This window comes from Aphelocoma coerulescens, chromosome 2 (genome assembly GCF_041296385.1).
Source record: "Aphelocoma coerulescens isolate FSJ_1873_10779 chromosome 2, UR_Acoe_1.0, whole genome shotgun sequence".
In the NCBI taxonomy this organism is placed as follows: domain Eukaryota; kingdom Metazoa; phylum Chordata; class Aves; order Passeriformes; family Corvidae; genus Aphelocoma; species Aphelocoma coerulescens.
Genome location: NC_091015.1, coordinates 125,984,874 through 126,003,961, shown reverse-complemented (window position 1 = coordinate 126,003,961; position 19,088 = coordinate 125,984,874). Strand labels below are relative to the sequence as shown.

Sequence of the window (19,088 nt, the reverse complement as noted above, 5' to 3'; positions counted from 1 at the left end):
TAGGATTAACTTGGGTCATTAGCAGTAGCTGATGGTGTTGGCAGGACTGCTTTAAACTATCTCTGGTTACATCTACAGCAACTTGATATAGCTGTGCCAAACAGGACAAGCCCGCTCCTTGCTGAGCTCCATTAAATCCATAGTCATTCAGAGAAGCCTCAGCTGCAAATGTACCACTGTTCATCATCTCAATCAATGTTAGGGCTACCTTCAACCTGTCTGCTCATGGCACCAGTACTGACTGTTTTCCTAAAAGTAATATTGCCAAAAATGATTTCATATTACCTAGTTGGTTACCAAGATGGATAAGCTTAGAGTGTGAGTAAGCTCAGAAGAAAAGCTTCACTCTGAGAGAGAGAGAGAGAGAGTGGGAAGGTGGAGGAGATTTGTTTTTACATATTTTTTCCAATACAATATAATTTATTTCCTTAAGATATTTGTGATTATAGCATATATGCTGATAAAAATTACACTGGTCAAATAAATTCCCATCTTCTTAAAGAAAATTCAGCAATAAAAACCAGAACCCCCTCCAAGCTCTGGAAATTCTTGGATTCCACAGTCAAGAAAAATAACAGACATTTCATGGTCTCCATCCTGCTGTCACCTTCTGCACTGTCAAAGACACTTTTGGTACCATAGATGCCTGAAGAATAGGCAAGCCTAGAGTCAGGGTTATGCAATTAGGAATCCATGATGGATTATACCACCTATATCCATTGTATCACCTATCATGCTCTTTTAGTATCATTTTAATGGTTTCTATTTCTGGAACTTAAAATCAGAATTCAGACCTGAATAGCAATAAACTTTATTAAGTCAACATTTACCTTTTTGATATCAAAGAAGAAAAAAATTTGGAATATGAAGCTCCATGAAAATGGGATTAGGTGGGAGTTAGCCTCAGTCTTAGGTCTCGAGAACAGATGGAGAAGAGACTTGCACTAAGTTTTTTAAAGCCAATAAATATCCTCAAGGACTTTTTTTTATAATAAATTTTGCAGAAGATACAGTTCTCTATAGTGAACCACATTTCAAGGTGAGGTGTTTCAATTTTATAACAGAATTGTGTTTTAAAGGACATCCACATCCACAGTTAAAAGACCTAGATTATTTTGCCTTTTTCAAAAGAGTTGCATGTGCATTATTACTCCATGACCTTATATGAAGTTGTGGACAATTACTTCTTACCATTAAATGGGGAGAAACTCATATAAATAGAACCATAGTCATAGAATTGTTTGGATTGAAGTGACCTTAAAGATCATCTATTTCCAACATCCTAGCCTTGGCCAGGGACACCTTTCACTGTAATAGGTTGCTCAGGGCCCTATCACATCTAGTCCTTTGATGCATTCCTTTTTAGGGGTTTTAGCAATACATTGCCAAAAATGGAACACCAAACCAATACAATTAATATCTATAAATGTTTGTTATCTAGTTAAGTCAACATGTATTTTGATCATGATATTCATTATGCAGACAATTAAGAAAGACTTAATTAAAGAATATAATTAAAATAAATTAGAAAGTTCTATAATTCATATTTGGTCAAAAGAATATGAATTGCAATTGAAACCAAAGTGTTATTCATTTAATTGCCAAGTGTGTTTTCACTTAATACATTTTATCCTTAGCTGTTTGAAAAGCAGAGTAGCTTTATCAAAGAACTTTGAAAGCACTCATCATAACTTTGCCTTGGTCCAAAGGTTTATCTTTTCTATTACTTATTAAAGAACAAATAGTCTGCATATTCAAAAATGCAGTAACTAAGAATTAAAAAAATATATACATATGTAATAGAGTCTATGATTTCACGCAAAACTTATCCATTTCATTTCTCAAGAATTCAAATACACTATTTTTGAAGATACATTTGTCAACTGCAGGTAAATTTTCCACTGTAGTAATTTTAGCTGTCTAGATAATATTCCTCTTGTTCCACATATAATTATGTCAAGCAAGCAGTGACACGTAGAAGCACAAAAGAAGCTCAATCCAAGTGCACATATTTATCCATAACTGTACAGTTATGCTATATATATAGAGATTAATCCATGCAATCATACTTCAGAGAACCCAAAGTTTTTAAATTAACTATTTAGAAAGAGTATTGTCTTGATCTCATTCCCTTCTGCATAAGTATTAGGATGCAAACTTAATTCCACGACCACAGCAGTCCTGTACCTCAAAAGGTTAGTGCTCAGTTAGGAGTGACTTTACTGATTTTTCTCTTTCTTCAGTTTTCAAGACTTAGACCTTTTTACTCTCTACCTTGCTAAATCATACTCAAAAAAAAAAAAAAAATTCTCTCCCAATTGACTGCTTTTGTGAGATGATGTAACACGATGATGTTCATTTTGTAGATGGGTCCAAAGGCAGAGAAGGCACAGGTCTTTTACTGCCTTCTAAAAGAAATGAATTTAAGAATTATTCTATTTCAGTGTTTGCTGCCAAAATATCTTTAAGGACATAAGTGTAAGAGATTAGGCTAAAACTTGAATGAAGGAGCTATATTTTGAAGGACTCTCTGAAAGGCTAAGCGATGACTTTATCTGCACAGCTGTAAGAATACAAAATTTCCACATGCCCAACTAGGCAAAAACAGGCTGTGAACTGCAGAAAAAAAATGATAATGTACAGAAGGCTTTTCCCAGCATAACATGCAGGTGTAGAATGTATTTAACTCTGGTTGGAGTTTTGCAATTTTTCTTCTCAAACTCTACTCGGCACATAAAATACGACATTTCTTTCAGTCTTAGAGCTCATATTTTAAACCGTAAGCCCATAAGATGAATTCTGATTTTTTTCAAATCCTAGACCCAAAAATGTAAATCTCTTGCAGCTTCCCAGTGCCTGGAAAATTGAAATAATTTCCTTAAATTATCCAGTTTGCAGGAAAAAAAAAAATAACAGAACCATTTTTGGTAAAGCTGTCCCCAGAAACATTTAATGCAAGGGGCACCATCTTGCATAAGGTGTTTGAGGAAAAATGTTTTATAATCAACTAATGTTACAGACCCTAAGTGGTCACAAGAATACCTGTACTGTCAACACGACTGAAAGGGAGCTTTGCATACTGACGTGGTCACTTCAAAGATTTACACAAATATTCAGCAATAATATGACTCAGAATCAAGAAGTTTGGAAAAGTGTTCTGAATGTGACATTCTGGAGGAAACTCAGAAGGAAATGCGATTGCCTTATGTGGAGTAACTCCCTCGTATGACAGAGTGTGAAGGTCACTGTGACAGAAAGCTTTATAGCACAGTATTAGGCACATAATGTGTAACAATGCATACAAAATCCTGCCCCTTCTTCACATTATTTCTGATTTAATCCTTTGATATTAAGCTTACATCTCTGATAACCAAAAAAAAAAAAAAGTAATTAAATAAAATTTCCACTGAGAGCCCCTTGCACTGCATTTAGTAAAGCAAGGTTTTGCCCATAAATTCAAGACATACATTGCAACAGAAAAAGCAATCAGTTACTTTGCATTTAAGCAAGTAATTATTAGGTAAAGACAGGAGAGGGCATTCTCATATTGGCATGTTATGTCAGATACTTTAAAATTATTCCCATAGAGCAAGTCAAAAGGTTTGGACACAGGCAGTCTTCAGAAACCATAAGCACAACTGCAGGTGAGACCAAAATTAAATTAGGCTTCAAAAATTACTGATCTTGTTGTCCAGGTGATAATTTATTTACAGTTATATTTCTAAAACACTCTTGACTCCAAATCAAATTTGTGAGTGCCAAGGCTGGCACTACTGCTCACAGGTTATTATAATTGGATGAGACAACCTTATTTGAGGCACCCAAATCTAGGGAATATCAATGTACTCCTAAATACATGTTTATATTCAGATATTTATATGTGTGTATATAATATAGATGCGTGCATGTTACATGTATTGTAATCTATATTGTATACCTATTACATCTATGTAGTATCTAAAGTATGCATATTACATGCAATATATAGTGTAAAATTATGTATATTTAAACATTGCATATGTAATTCTGAAGGATATGCTAAATATACATAGAAATATGATATAAACTATAGAGATATATATATATATATGTGAGGAATGAGACAACTCTTAGTAAAAATTAAAATAATTTATTAAAAATAGAAAAATTGAAAAATTACAGAAATTAGAAAAATATAAAAATTTGGGATCTTAGTGGCTCAGGAGGTATGCCCCAGGAGCGCAGGGATTAAGAGATCTTCAGGCTTTAACAGCACTGAACCTCTAGTGGAAAGAAAACTTGCAGTGCTGGGCTGACTTCTAGCTAGTCTAAAAGTCAAAAGGAGAAATTATTAAAGGCTCCTAGATAGGAGTCAGGCTTAAGTACCCAGCACTGGCACTCACCACAGCTGATCTGCAGTGATCTGCACCTGCTCTGATGGCTGCCTCGTTGTTTTATAGTGCCTTTGCTCCGCCCCAATCCGCCCACAGCCCGCCCACAGCCCGCCCATAGCACACCCCTTTGGTTTCAAGTGATTGGTGCTTTCTTTTTGACAGATCATCTCTGTCTACCAATGGCTTGTCGTCGTTAGGGGGGTAGCAGCAGTTGAAGTAAGGGTGGTAACATGCCCTCATTAAGATTCAGGTTGCTATGGAGCTTACTTGCAGAATAACGGCTATGGGGCTAAAAATAGCAATTGGCTGTTAGGAACTGGGGTTTTGGAGTTAGTCCCAAGACTAAAGTGCAAAGCAAAACTTTAAAAAAACCATTAAAATACATTCAATACTTCTTAAAACACTTATAAAAATACACAATGAACATAGGAAAAACAACTCTTACTATGTACAAGTAGTTTGGAGTTTGAAAAAGGGATTTTTAACTAGTAAACTTTTAACTGGGAATTTTAACTGGGACTGGTACAGACAAACTGCTTTGAACAAGTAAAAACACTACTAATAAAGCTTGATTTTTGTACCTGGGCTGATGGGTTAACTTTATCATTTAATCTAAAGAACTGTTTAATTCAAAATTAACTAACTAAGGCACTTAACATGCAAAGACCAAACTTAATTAGGGACTTCATGTATGACAAGTCCCCCCTTTTTCTCTTATGCTTGCATCTTTGGTCTTTGCATTTAAGTGAAACTGGGTAGCTCTTCAGGGATAGTTTCAAGTTCTTTAAAACTGTTCCATATTTGCTGGGCAATTTTTCTCTCCTTTCTGGCTTTCTTATTGTTACTGTTATTGATATGCATAATCTTTTGAGCGAATGGTGGACGCTGCTGTTGTCCTTGAAGATCCTGGATCAGTGGCATACCTTGGACGACAGTGGTGATTAGACGGATAAAACAGGGGATTAAGCATGGGAGGAAAATAAGTCCTGTAAGAGAGAGTCCAACAATGATTAAAACTTTCTTCCACCATTGTCCTTGGAAAATATTTCCCCACCATTCGGAAGTGGTTAGGGACTGCCACTTCTGCACTGGAACCTGGGCTAGTTTCCTGATGTTTTGGGTAATCTTGGTGATGGCTTCACCGTGATCATCAATATGGATGCAGCAGTCTGATGTATTAAATTTGCCACATACTCCACCTTCCTCTGCTAATAAATAGTCCAATGCTAGCCGATTTTGGTACACGGCTGCTCGAGTTTGCCCTTGCTGTGTGTTAAGCAGTTCAAGAGCAAGAGAGGTCTCATTAGTGATTACCTCAATTAGTGCTTGCAGTCTGATGATCCGGTTTAGCATGTAGATGGGAGTTCGGTACCCCCAGCTCCCATCCTGTGCCCATGTTGCAGGTCCATAAGTCTCTAGGATCCTCTCGGCTGGCCACTCTTCTTCTCCCCATCTTTGGGTCCCTCCTATTACATGTCTCTTTGTACGGGAAAGTTCATCATAAAGGGAGATTCCAAGGTGGGCTCCCGCGTTTTCACCAAGTAGGAAGAAGTTTGGTTGAATGGCTCCGAGAGTGCAGCTCCCTTTCCAGCGAGGTGGCAAGCTGGAGTATGCTCGGTTACCACAGATCCAGTAAAGATCTTGTGGTGCTTCCCAGAAGTGGGGTTGTATACTTGCTGGTGTGTTCCAGTACTTGGAGATTTGTGGCAGGACAGAGTATGGATTTCCCTGATCCCAGCACTGCCAGAGTTTTTTAACAGAATGCAAAACACAGTTTTTGTTTTTGATCTTTTCTGCAGACCAGAATACATCTGGTTCTTGAGGTATCCACCAGTGTTTTTGCCCATCAGTTACCAGGTACCTTTTGCATATTGTCTCACCAACTTCTTTTAAAAATTTTCTTCCTTTCCTCCAGATACATTCTTCTCCAATAACAGAATTACTTAACAGCCAGGTTTCATTGTCATGTCGGGTTGTGGGGGAAAGATTACTCAGTCGGAGTAAATCGGGGGGTCCAAGACTGACTCCCCGCCAAGGCCAACTTTCCGATTCTAAAGTTCCTCCACACACCCAACAATTTGTTAAATTTAGCTGTTGTCCAATCCTTTCTGCCAGGTCAATAAATAAGTTTTTCCTTGACATCAAAGGATTGTTTTCTTTTTGTTTTTCCTTTTCCTCTATGACCACCTCTTGGATCAGGTCGGTGTCATAGGTCTTTCTTTTTACCAAATCTTCTGTCCTAGTTATATATTTAAAATTAAAACAGAGCCAATCATCTTGGGAGGGGCACTCTCCCTTCTGTTTATGTATTTGGGTGCCAATGTTTCTGCCAATCCAATACTTGTGTCCTTTTTCCGAGCAGGTACTTAATTCTGTTATGTTGTAACAAGATGGATTAACATAAGTATGTGCTCGGAAAAAGTGTCGGATTTGGAATGAGTTTCCTTCTGCCTGGTACACAGTCTTGTAACATTGGTGACAGCGGCTGTCAGCTGCTTGTGTGAAGGGAAGCCAGAGGATCCAGAGATAGATGACACTTAGCAGGATGTTGCTTTCTTTCCCCTTTAGGCATACCCGAGAGGAGCTGTTTGCATTAGGGTTGCCTCTGCTAGTGGGACTTGTCATCTTTGCTTCTTTGGTCCTTTCTTTAGGCTTCTCACCTTCAGATAGTCTTTTAGTACTCTCAGACTTCAGGAAACTCATGGTTGTTTTGGGGTTGGCCTTGTCAAAGATTAAAGGTACTATGCCCATAAATTTGGAGTCTGATCAAACTGTTATTGAAAGAGAATGCTGGCTTCAAATGGAGCCTTACTATACAGTTAATGGGACAATATGGTTATGCGAATGCAGAGTCTGTAAAAGAGAATAACAAGGAACAAAATTAATAGCTAAATATTTTCAACTTAATTTAACAACTTGTAGCTAACACTTATTAACAAGGTGTAACTGGGAAAAACTGTGCTTATTAACGGGGTATAACTGGGGAAGAACTGGGAGTACAGGGTTTTATTAACTTGGACTGAAGGTTGCTGAGTGGAGTTTTCAAACAGGATGCTTAATTTGCTGGTTTGTCCGGAGGTTTCTTCTCTTCAGTTGGTGGTGCTACCGGACCCTTCACTCTCTTGACGTGCGTCCAGCCCTTTTCAAATGTTCGGACGGCTGTTTCGGTGGTTAGCTGGACCTGAAATGGACCTTCCCAAGATGGAGTTAATGACTTTTCTTTCCATGATTTTATCAACACCCAGTCACCAGGACTGATGTGATGTAAGCTGAAATCAAGTGGGGGTGTTTGTGGAAGAAGACCTCTTTCCCTCAGTAACTCTAGATTTTTGGCAATTAACTGTACATACTGTTGTACACTGGTGTTTCCACACTCTTTTGCATTCAGCTCTTGTGATGTAACAAGGTAGGGCAACCCATACAACATCTCGTATGGTGAGCAGCCTAAATCAGATCTTGGCTGTGTTCTGATTCTAAGAAGAGCGAGTGGAAGGCATTTTACCCAGGTCCATTTTGTTTCTAGCATTAATTTTGTGAGGGTGTTCTTAATTGTCTGGTTCATCCGTTCCACTCTCCCAGAGCTTTGTGGATGCCACGGGGTGTGTAATCTCCAATTCGTTCCTAGTTGGTGAGCTAATTGTTGTATAATTTGGGAGGTAAAATGAGTACCTCGATCTGAATCTATTCGGTGGACTATCCCATAACGAGGGATAATTTGCTCGAGGATCACCTTACTCACTGTCTGGGCTGTTGCATTGACAGTTGGAATAGCTTCCACCCAGTGAGTAAGGTGGTCAACGATTACCAATAGGTATTTCCACCTCTGGACAGGAGGCATTTCTGTAAAATCAATTTGAATGTTTTGGAAAGGTCTGATTGCCAATTCAATTCCTCCGCCAGTGTTCTTTTTCATTACCTTTTTATTAACTTTTTGACAGATTACACAGTCCCGTGTTATTTGGTTAGCGATTTCATAAACACCAATGCATCCAAAAGTTCTGAGGTAGTGATCCGCCAGAGCCTTTGAACCCCAATGATTAGTTTGGTGGATATTTTGTAAAATTTCTCGGGTTAGATTTTTATTTAGAATTTGACGTTTATCTGGCAAATACCAGCGACCTTGAGAATCTTCATTAGCTCCAATTAAAACTAATTTTTGTTTCTCTTGATCTGTGAAAATGGGCGTGGGTAAAACATTAGTTTGTGATGTAATGTCAGTTGTGGTGATGTTAGTTGGAAGTTGGTCTACTTCCATCACTTTTACCTCCTCTTCCACTGCTGCTTCCTTTGCTGCCAAGTCTGCTAAGCTGTTCCCTTGAGCTTCTTTGGTGGTCCCCGATTGATGGCCTGGAATATGCACTACTGAGATCACCCGAGGTAGTTGTAGTGCTTTTAGAATCTTTAGAATCAATTCTTTGTGGAGTATATCTTTGCCTTTGGTGTTCAGGAATCCCCTTTCGGACCAGATTTTTCCAAAGGTGTGGACTACGCCATAAGCGTATCTCGAGTCGGTGTAAATGGTCCCAATGCTTCCAGCTAGTCGGTGGAGTGCTTTTTCTAGGGCATAGAGCTCACAGACCTGAGCTGACCAGGTTGGTGGTAATTTGCCCTTCTCTAGCACGCGCATCTGGTTTCCATCGACTACCGAATAGCCAGAGCATCGTTTTCCATTCACCACTCGAGACGACCCGTCAATGAAGAGGATTTCCCCTTCATTGAGGGGACAGTCCACTAGGTCCTCCCTGACTTTTGTTTGAATGTCAATTATATCAATGCAGTTGTGTTCTATTTGATTTTCTGAAGGGGTTCCATAAAGAAATTGGGCCGGATTTTGGTTTGCACATACAACTAACCTCAGGTGGTCTGAGTGCATAAGAATGGTTTCGTATTTGACCATCCTCGGGTCAGTTAACCACTCTGCAGCCCTGTGTGCTAATATAGTTTTTATTGAGTGTGGAGTATGTACTGTTAAGTTTCCACCAAAAATGAGTTTTTGGCTCTCTGAAACCAGAACGGCTGCTGCGGCGATGGACTGGATGCAGACCGGCCATCCTCTGGACACTGGATCTAGTAACTTGGAAAGGAAAGCAACTGGCTTCCTGACTCCACCCCACTCCTGGGTCAAGACACCATAGGCGATTCCCTTCTCCACGTTAACAAATAGATCGAAGGGCTTTTCTAGTGAAGGAAGGCTTAAAACAGGTGCTTTTATTAATTTTTCTTTCAAATTTTGTAATTTTTGTGTGTCCGAATTATCCCAATTAAAAGGTTCTTCTTCAATCAATTTTTCATATAAAAATTTAGCAGATTGTGAATACTGATCGATCCACAGTCTGCAGTATCCAAATAGGCCTAATAATTGCCGAATCTCTCGTTTTGAAGTTGGAGGTGGTAAATTTAGGATCCCTTCTACTCTTTCGGCACTGAGTTTTTTTGTGCCATGGCCAATTAGATGTCCCAAATACTTTACCTCCCGTAGTACGAATTGTAATTTAGGTTTTGACACCCTCAGGCCATTCCTTCCTAGAAAATTTAGTAACTGTATTGTTGCAGCTCTTACCGTAGACTCCTGTTCCCCAGAGAGGAGCAGGTCATCTACGTACTGAGTTACCTGAATCCCTTCGGGTGGAGAAAAGGAACTTAGCAAATCTTCTAGCGCTTGGCCAAAGAGTGTGGGTGCCTCGGTGTAACCTTGAGGCAGGCGAGTCCAGCGCAGCTGCTGCTTCCGTCCAGTGTCTGGATCCTCCCAGGTGAATGCAAAGATGTCTCTGCAATGAGAATCTAGAGGACATGACCAGAAAGCATCTTTAAGGTCAATAACAGAGAACCAGGCATGCGTTGGGGGTACCCGACTCAGGAGTGTATAGGGGTCCTGCACCAACGGATATCTGGTTTGGACTCTCTTATTGACCTCACGCAGATCTTGTACAAGCCGGAATGACTTATCTGGTTTCTGGACAGCCAAAATTGGGGTGTTGTAGGATGATTTGCAGGTTTCGAGGATTCCATCTCGTAGTAAGTCCATGATGACAGGCTTCAGGCCTTTTCTTTTGTCCTTGGAGAGGGGATATTGTGGTACACGTACTGGCTGGCTATTTGGGAGCAACTCAATAGTTAAAGGTGTGATGTCCATTTTTCCCCGGTTGCCAGGTTTGGCCCACACCACCGGGTCAATGTGTTGCTCATCTGCTAGAGATAACACAAACAATTTAGTAGTCATTTTTCCACCTTGCGGTACCACCCCAACTCTCAGAGGTATTTGGAAGTCACGTCCCAGGAGATTAGTTCCAGCTTGAGGTAGATATAGGACGTCCCCTGTATGGGTGCGTCCTTGTATAAAAAGAGTCACATTTTTAATTATAGGAACAGCAAAACTCTTGCCATTAGCACCATATATGTCCAATGTATCATGTGATATAGAGCATCCTGGAGGTGTTTCAGTGACACAGGTTTTCTCAGCACCTGTGTCTACTAGAAACTCCACTTGCTGTCTCTGGGGTCCAACTTCTAACTTTATCAAGGGCTCTTTAAGATGTTTTTGCCCCAGAGAATAGAGCCCCTGACCCCTTCAATTATTCAAAATTTGTCCCTCCACTTGGAGGGCTCCTTGATCCCGCTGCTTTTTGAAACATTGCCAGTGCCCGTGGCCTTCTTTATTACAATATGTACAAATTAATCTTCTGAGTCTCTGGACATTTGAGGTAGATTGTAAGTTCGGTTGTATATGGCAAGTACAAGTTTGTGGCTGTTGCTGAGGACAGTGCTTTTGTGGGATACCCCCTTGGAAATTACTCTGTGTAGGAGGGTTGTGGATTGGAGCACTAGTACTGTTGTTCATTATTCGGCTTTTAGCTTTCATCCTCTCTTCATCCCTCCTAACAAAGACTTTTTGGGCTTCCTCCAGTAATTCGTCCAGCTCCCTCTCTGGCCATTTTTCCAATTTTTCTAATTTTCTCCTGATGTCAGGCCAGGAGTGAAGCACAAAATGTACTTTCAGCATAGTTTTGCCTCCTTCGCTATCTAAATCAATAACAGAATAGAGTTGGATGTTATTCCTCAACCGGGCCATCCAAGCTGTTGGGGACTCATCCTTTTCCTGTTCCCCACAAAATGCCTTTTTCATGTTATTAACTCGAGGAACAGCTTCTCTAATTCCTTTTATAATTAAATTCCTGTAGTCTTTCATGTTCCTCCTGCCCTCTTCTGAATTTGGGTTCCATTCAGGGTCTGTCAGGGGTAATTTTTGTTCTCCAATTGGACCCTGATTGGAATTATTTTCTCTGTCCCAGACTGTGACTGCTGCAGCTCTAATTAGTTTTCGTTCTTCGATGGTAAAGAGAGAATGTAAGATAGATTGCATTTCTCCCCAATTATAAATATTAGGGCCGAGGAATTGGTCAAATTGGTCAGCTAACCCAATGGGATCAGCCATTAGATTCTTCATTTCCTTTTTAAATTCCCGTACCTCAGATGAAGCTAGAGGTACAACAACATAACCAATTCCTCCTTGTGCATTCCCCATGGGTACCTCCCTAAGAGGTAAAATTTTGGACTCATGGGAAGTGCCAAGGCAGGTGGGACAGTCGGGCGTTTTAAACGATTTCTTTCTAGTACAAGATGCTGGGCCATCCTGACTAGAAGAAATCCTTTGTTCAATTGTTTTTTTATGGGAGCAGGAAGGAACAGAAATTTCTTTTTCACTTTCGTTTTCACTTTCTGAGTCCCTTTCGGTTGGATGACTCGATGAAGGAAGGACCCTTTCTCTTTCAATTTGGACCCTCCTTTCTGGAGGAGTTACTGGAGGAATGTAGTCTAGGGGGTCCCACTTTGGTTTATTTAATTTAGGCTTTTGTTTTTCTTTTTGTTTTGGTTCTTCTGCAAGAGAGAAAATTTGGTTTGAATTTTTTTCTATTGAAATAGGTTTTGCTTCTTCTTCCAATTCTCCCTTTTTTTCTTGTTCATCACTTTGTTTTTGCCAATAATTTAACCAAATTTTAGCATAATCCAATTCGTCAGAATGCTTTGGAGCTCTGCAGTGTACATAAGAATACAGAGCTTCGCAAAGCCATTTTTCAGAAGACCCAAATTTGGGCCACTTAAGCCCATCTTTGTGAATTTTTTGTTTTGGCCACTTAAAAAGACAATATCTAATCATTTGGCACTGATCTTTTTCTTTTGTTAAAAGATTTTCTTCCCACTTTGAGAGCATTTGTCCTAATGGACTCTCTGGGAAGATTTTGTATTTCCTCACTGGGTCTTTTCTTTTGCTATTTGCTTGTCCCATCCTGTTACAGGGAAGCAAGCAAATAACTTGTGCAGAAGAAGGTTTTTTGTTTTTTTTTTTTTTTTACTAAATTAAATTAACCAAAGTTTTATATTGTATAAAGCAACCACAATAGTGTATAATAAGACAATATTATAAAATAACTTAAAATCAATGCACTATCACAATATAAAAGCACAATAGTAATAAATTTATAACCATAAAATACAGTACAACTAATGTTGAGAAGAGTAAATAGGGATAGTAGATGTATAAGGTAATCAATAATAGTGAATCTGTGGGAAAAACAAATATGGTGGAACCGTGGGAAAAACAAATATGGTGGAACCGTGGGAAAAACAAATATGGTGGACTAAAAGATATTAATTTTAATTAAATATAAGCAATGTGTATTTGAATTATTTAAAATATGATTGAGATTTAGCTATCTATATATATTACTTAAAACTTAAGAGGATCTGTGGGAAAAACAAATATGGTGGAACCGTGGGAAAAACAAATATGGTGGACTAAAAGAAATTAATTTTAGTTAAATATAATTAATGTGTATTTGAATTATTTAAAATATGATTGAGTTTTAGGTATCTATATATATATATATGTATTACTTAAAACTTAAGAGGCAACAGGTAGCTTTACTAGCAAAAGAGAGATAAATTTAAAATATCTATAATTAAAGAAGAAAGATTATAATGAATAACACAAACAATAATCCAAAATACCAAAAGGGTATTTTATGATTAAAACAGATAAAACAAATCACGATTATAATCCAATAACTCAAACAATCTGAACTAACTGAAAGTATAAAGGTACTAGATAGCACTGACCACAAAAGTCCAGCTAAAACAAGTTCACACATGCACTTAACACAAAAGGTAGAATTCAAATTAAGGACACAAAATGGCGGCCGTTCCCGCCGAAATTTGAAATTTCAAAATGGCGGCCGTTCCCGCCGAAATTTGAAATTTCAAAATGGTGGCTGTTCCCGCCAAAAGGAAAAAAAAAAAACAGGAGGGGTTTAAAATGAGGTTTCTCCTTGGTTCTAGACCCAAGGAGACTGAGACACTAATAAAATATAACTGGGGCCGCGCGCACCCCTAAACTGTAGAAACCTCCCCAAGAAAGGCTGGCCACCACCCTCGATCCCCTTCTGTGTCTCTAAAAGGGTGATCCCTCGTGGTGCCCCTTAGAACGAATCCCTTCAGTCTCACTCACACACACTGGGGACGGCCAACCCCCACACTCACTCTCACAAAGGGAATTCCACCCGGAGGTCCCCAAAACTAGTAGCCCTTAAAAAGGGTAAGCCCTAACTGAATTCCCCTTTAAGAAGGGTTCAAGCCTTACCGCAAGTCTTTTCCACTGGAGGTGTCCTTTCTCCACTGCAGTATCCTTGTGGCAGCCCAGTAAATCCAAAGGGAAAAAAAAAACCAAAAAAAATTGCAAAAATTCAAAAATAATAAAATTAACCAAAATCCCTGGATTTTAGGGCAAAAAATAGGATCCCGGACGAGCCCCCAAAAGAGTTGTGAGGAATGAGACAACTCTTAGTAAAAATTAAAATAATTTATTAAAAATAGAAAAATTGAAAAATTACAGAAATTAGAAAAATATAAAAATTTGGGATCTTAGTGGCTCAGGAGGTATGCCCCAGGAGCGCAGGGATTAAGAGATCTTCAGGCTTTAACAGCACTGAACCTCTAGTGGAAAGAAAACTTGCAGTGCTGGGCTGACTTCTAGCTAGTCTAAAAGTCAAAAGGAGAAATTATTAAAGGCTCCTAGATAGGAGTCAGGCTTAAGTACCCAGCACTGGCACTCACCACAGCTGATCTGCAGTGATCTGCACCTGCTCTGATGGCTGCCTCGTTGTTTTATAGTGCCTTTGCTCCGCCCCAATCCGCCCACAGCCCGCCCACAGCCCGCCCATAGCACACCCCTTTGGTTTCAAGTGATTGGTGCTTTCTTTTTGACAGATCATCTCTGTCTACCAATGGCTTGTCGTCGTTAGGGGGGTAGCAGCAGTTGAAGTAAGGGTGGTAACATGCCCTCATTAAGATTCAGGTTGCTATGGAGCTTACTTGCAGAATAACGGCTATGGGGCTAAAAATAGCAATTGGCTGTTAGGAACTGGGGTTTTGGAGTTAGTCCCAAGACTAAAGTGCAAAGCAAAACTTTAAAAAAACCATTAAAATACATTCAATACTTCTTAAAACACTTATAAAAATACACAATGAACATAGGAAAAACAACTCTTACTATGTACAAGTAGTTTGGAGTTTGAAAAAGGGATTTTTAACTAGTAAACTTTTAACTGGGAATTTTAACTGGGACTGGTACAGACAAACTGCTTTGAACAAGTAAAAACACTACTAATAAAGCTTGATTTTTGTACCTGGGCTGATGGGTTAACTTTATCATTTAATCTAAAGAACTGTTTAATTCAAAATTAACTAACTAAGGCACTTAACATGCAAAGACCAAACTTAATTAGGGACTTCATGTATGACATATATATACACAGATATATATAAAAAATTTTGCAGAAGAAATTGTGCTGGTTTCATGTGGGGTAAAGTTAACACAGATGTTATCAGGACCTAAAAATGCTGGTTACTTTCACTTCAAAGATAAACAACTCTTTCAAGAGCTTCTTGTCAAACATTTATATAGTCATCTGTATTCACATGTGTTACTATTACAACTCGATAGAACCGGAGGTCCCACTCACTTGTAAGACCTTTTGCTTAATAGTAGAATAAGAAGGAGAACAAAAGATAAAGACTTTTCATAGCTCTGAGTACTATCTCAAATAACAACTACACATACAAGAAAATTACTCATTTTCATTTCCAGTGTAACATTTGTGTAACCAAATTTCACCTGCTTTCACTTACTCCACTTGTGATGTTTAATTTAAGTATATACTTTTTAAATTGTGTGCAGAAAATATGGTCACACAGGTTGACCTTGATAGATGAAGCAAACCATATTCACCAAATAAACTTCCAGTTTACCAGAAATTTTTTATTATTCCAACATAACATTATCTTACATTGCATACTAATCAGCTTAATCCAATTTGAATTCCCAAAGTCTTCTAGTCTGAATAGACAGTGTTCATAAACACCTACATCTAAGAATGCCAAGAATTTGAACAACAAGGAAGCAGCTGGCTCTGCTGAAATATCTGGTTTTAAAGTTCCACTTTACATTTCCAGCTTCTTGTAATTCTTTCTCCTTTCAACATGGATTTATGAAAACAAGATGCATATTTAGCGTGCCTTATTTGTCCTTGATTTAATTCTTCAAGCAGAACATTTCTTGTGCTCTAATCTCTACTACTAAATACACTAAAGCATTTTATAGTTCTGTGGTTTGGTTCATCTTCCCAGAGTGTCTGTGTGGTATGATTCAGTCCCTCCCCATTTTTAAAGAAAGAGAAGATAGCACTTACACTTTTTCTAAAGAATATAAAGCCATATGAATACTTCTTTTTGTAAATGCACATTAAATGAAATCTATATTAGAAGATGATCCAACAAATGAAACTGTTCAGGTTTCAAAAGAGCTAAAAGGGGAATACATTCTCAGTTCTCTTCCCAGCTACATTTTATTTTATATAATGAATTCAAACTGTACAAAGAAACATATAATTAGATTACTGTAGCCATTTATTGATATTTCCTTGACTCACCTCATTAGAATGACTCCTCCAAGTTCAGTCCTCAGGCCACACCAGACTCCTCTGCATTAAAAACAAAGGAACAAAATATTCCCTTTCTAATATGCTGTATTTCAATTGTTTATAGAACCAGTCACACTAGAAAGACATAATACTAACTTTTTGAAATAAGCTCTTGATACAGTTATTTCCCTATAAACATTAAAAAGCAGGAGTTTTAGAAGAAAGAAAAACCATCACACATTAGAAACTGCACTCTGACAATATGGACTGCAGCAGCAACATGTAGGTTGTCTGCGTGCTATATATGAATAATTAAAAACCTAAAATGGCCTTTATAGCTAAATCCCTGATGCAGAAAATATCAGTAGATGAAATTGTTCCCACATGCTATGTTAATGAGATTCACCTGTTAAGCAAATCTAACTGATTAGTACCTGCTGGTTTTGAATAAAACACAGCTCTGCTGATTAACATAACTCCTTTTTGTTCCTTAAAATTAACTTAAGGTACTGATATTGTAAGTCTTGAGGAGAGGTAGGAGCTTCCCAAAATGTGGCGCATACAGTGTTTTGAATAAAATTTTAATCAAAAGATGAAGGGGAGAAAACCCTTTGTATTTTTGCCTTCTTCAGTAGAATCTTTATAGCATTTCATCACTATGAGGAGTTTGAAGATATGCTGCTTAATGCATTTATTGTGCTGTCAGAATGATCTAGTCCACTTCTTCCCCTCGGCATTTAGCCGTACACTAAGCATTACGTACATATTCCTTAGTTACTAAGCCAGATATTTTCCAGACAGATCCAGGTGTCTGAGGGAAATCTAAGGGTAACTTTCAACAGAAGGGATGGTACATCAGTGAGACGTATGGAAAAACTGAACATGCATCCTGCAGAACATATTTCTTTTGCTCCTCGGTCAGTACATTATCCCAGCAGGCTCAGGTGAAAGTACTTTATAGTAACAAGTGAGTGGATAGGGAAGTAGGGTAGGGACTGGTGGATTAGTGGCAAATCCTCTTATCTGCTCAGCAGAGCAGAGCAGCGATGCTACTTCCATTAACAGGAAGTATTCTAATTGCAAACAGACTATTTTATAATGCTGATGTTCCTGTGCACACATGCATACCGTTTGAGCATCGAATTTTGGCTCATTTTTATAGCACGCTATAATCATCTCAATGTGACTTGAGTTAAGGCATGAACAGGTAAGATATTTTTTTGGCCTATGGAAAAAGGTTCTATTTTTTGTGGATAGACATGTACAATCATGTGAAAAATACAGAAAATTCCTTTGCTTTGGAGGCAGTCCAAATTTACAAAATTAAAAATTCTGAGTCACTGCAAAAATTTGCTTGGAGGATGCCTGGAGGGATCGAACTTATCTTTACCTTATAGTTGCAGCTGTCTCACACAGTTAAATTTAGTGAAAATTTAATTTAACTAATTTGTATATAGTTATGAGGTACTTGGCTTTCTATTTTTTAATTTTCTTTTCCTGGCGATTGGTCAGAGAACTCTATGTGGAAAAACTACCACATGCTGACCTCTGGTTTTTGTCTATACTCGAAATATTTACTGACATAATTTTAAGTTCCTGGAATTAAAAATAATTTTAAAATAAAAATTACAAAAGCAGCTATTGTATATCCATGAAACTTCCCAAAATTTTCATCTACCTTGAACTTTGTGTTGTAAAGAGTCTATGAAATCCATGACAACCACAAGCAACAGGTAATGAAGGAAAATAGGAGTTTCTGTTTGCCTTATCCTATTATTTCTCTTATAACACATAGTAATCTTGTGTTTATGCAACAATAAAGTCAACTATCTTTTGTTAGTCATCTCTAAATGATGAATTATTAGGTAGTAATATTCCCCTTTCCTTTCTTAAGCAGATGGTCTATTTTATAGTCTGTATTCATTATTCTTGATCAGTACAGCACATTCATAAAGGAAGTTATCATCTTCATACTGGTAAAGAAAAATTTAGGTTTGCATGGATGATTGGTCATCTCCAATATGCGCTAGTGTTTGGGACTTGAATGTAGGCAAAGCATGTTTTCTGTTTGTTCCAGGGTTACATTCATTTTTTATTGTTAAATCTCCTGCATAGCAACATAACATTCCAGATCATCTGTAACAGCTTCCCAGTAACATTATGAGACTAAATATACTCATAGATCTTTATATGAAAGCAAGCTTGCACATGCAGTTTTGTGACAATGTAAATATAATATACACTGCAGACCATTTGCATGATGTTTTTCACATCTGTTCTTAGTTGTAGGCTATATGCAGAATTGTAGAATAATTGGTCTGGCTTGTATCAAATAGACAGAAATGCAATGTTGAAGAGCTTGCCATATTCAATCCCTGATGAAAACCAAGAGGCTGGAAGATCTGTTCCATGCACATTTCCTGCACAGGGGGGCTTGTCCATATGATTGGTCCAGCTCATTTTGATTTTCATAGTACATTAGTACAATCCAAGCTGGTTTTGACCTCACAGCTATTATAGAGGAGTGAACCAGGGTATGTTAGTTTTGTGATTATTTCAGGAAGAAGGAGTTCAAGTTATGACTTCAAGGGCTAGATGGTGTGCCAAGAAAACTGTGCAAAGGAAAGAAGTAAAGAGGTAGGCCCTCAATAGAGGTTAAAGAGGAAAGATTTGGGTGGTTGATGGCTGAAAGCGTGTCACAGGGTTTAAGAACCCTCATATCCTGTCAGGAAACATCTGGGGA

The 19,088-nt window shown here is 38.2% G+C and overlaps 1 protein-coding gene and 1 long non-coding RNA gene across 4 annotated transcripts in view; both read right to left on the bottom strand.

The window, feature by feature from the left end:
• The window catches only part of LOC138105096 (uncharacterized), a 31,798-nt gene extending 15,116 nt beyond the window's left edge, over window positions 1-16,682 (bottom strand). Inside the window, exons 1-2 of one of the 3 annotated variants that reach the window (XR_011148386.1) lie at window positions 16,502-16,682; window positions 16,355-16,405 (exon numbers count right to left, since the gene is read on the bottom strand). This is a non-coding gene — a long non-coding RNA (uncharacterized lncRNA). The remainder of the gene's footprint in view (window positions 1-16,354; window positions 16,406-16,501) is intronic. The other 2 variants (XR_011148387.1, XR_011148385.1) reach the window with 2 other exon arrangements.
• On the bottom strand, window positions 5,279-7,044 carry LOC138105094 (endogenous retrovirus group 3 member 1 Env polyprotein-like). The gene is made up of 2 exons (XM_069004727.1): window positions 5,688-7,044; window positions 5,279-5,359 (listed from the first exon to the last, which is right to left on the bottom strand). The coding sequence occupies exons 1-2, from the start codon at window positions 6,996-6,998 to the stop codon at window positions 5,336-5,338; spliced, it is 1,335 nt and encodes a 444-aa protein (XP_068860828.1). The 5' UTR covers window positions 6,999-7,044; the 3' UTR covers window positions 5,279-5,335.
• Window positions 16,683-19,088: the final 2,406 nt, after the last annotated feature.

Excerpts from the sequence above, each read along its gene's own strand:
- LOC138105094 (XM_069004727.1), bottom strand. The coding sequence starts at position 6,998 with ATGACAAGTCCCACTAGCAGAGGCAACCCTAATGCAAACAGCTCCTCT. Across the intron at positions 5,360-5,687 it reads GACTGCAAGCACTAATTGAG|GACTTATTTTCCTCCCATGC; the intron begins GTAATCACTAAT and ends TCTCTCTTACAG.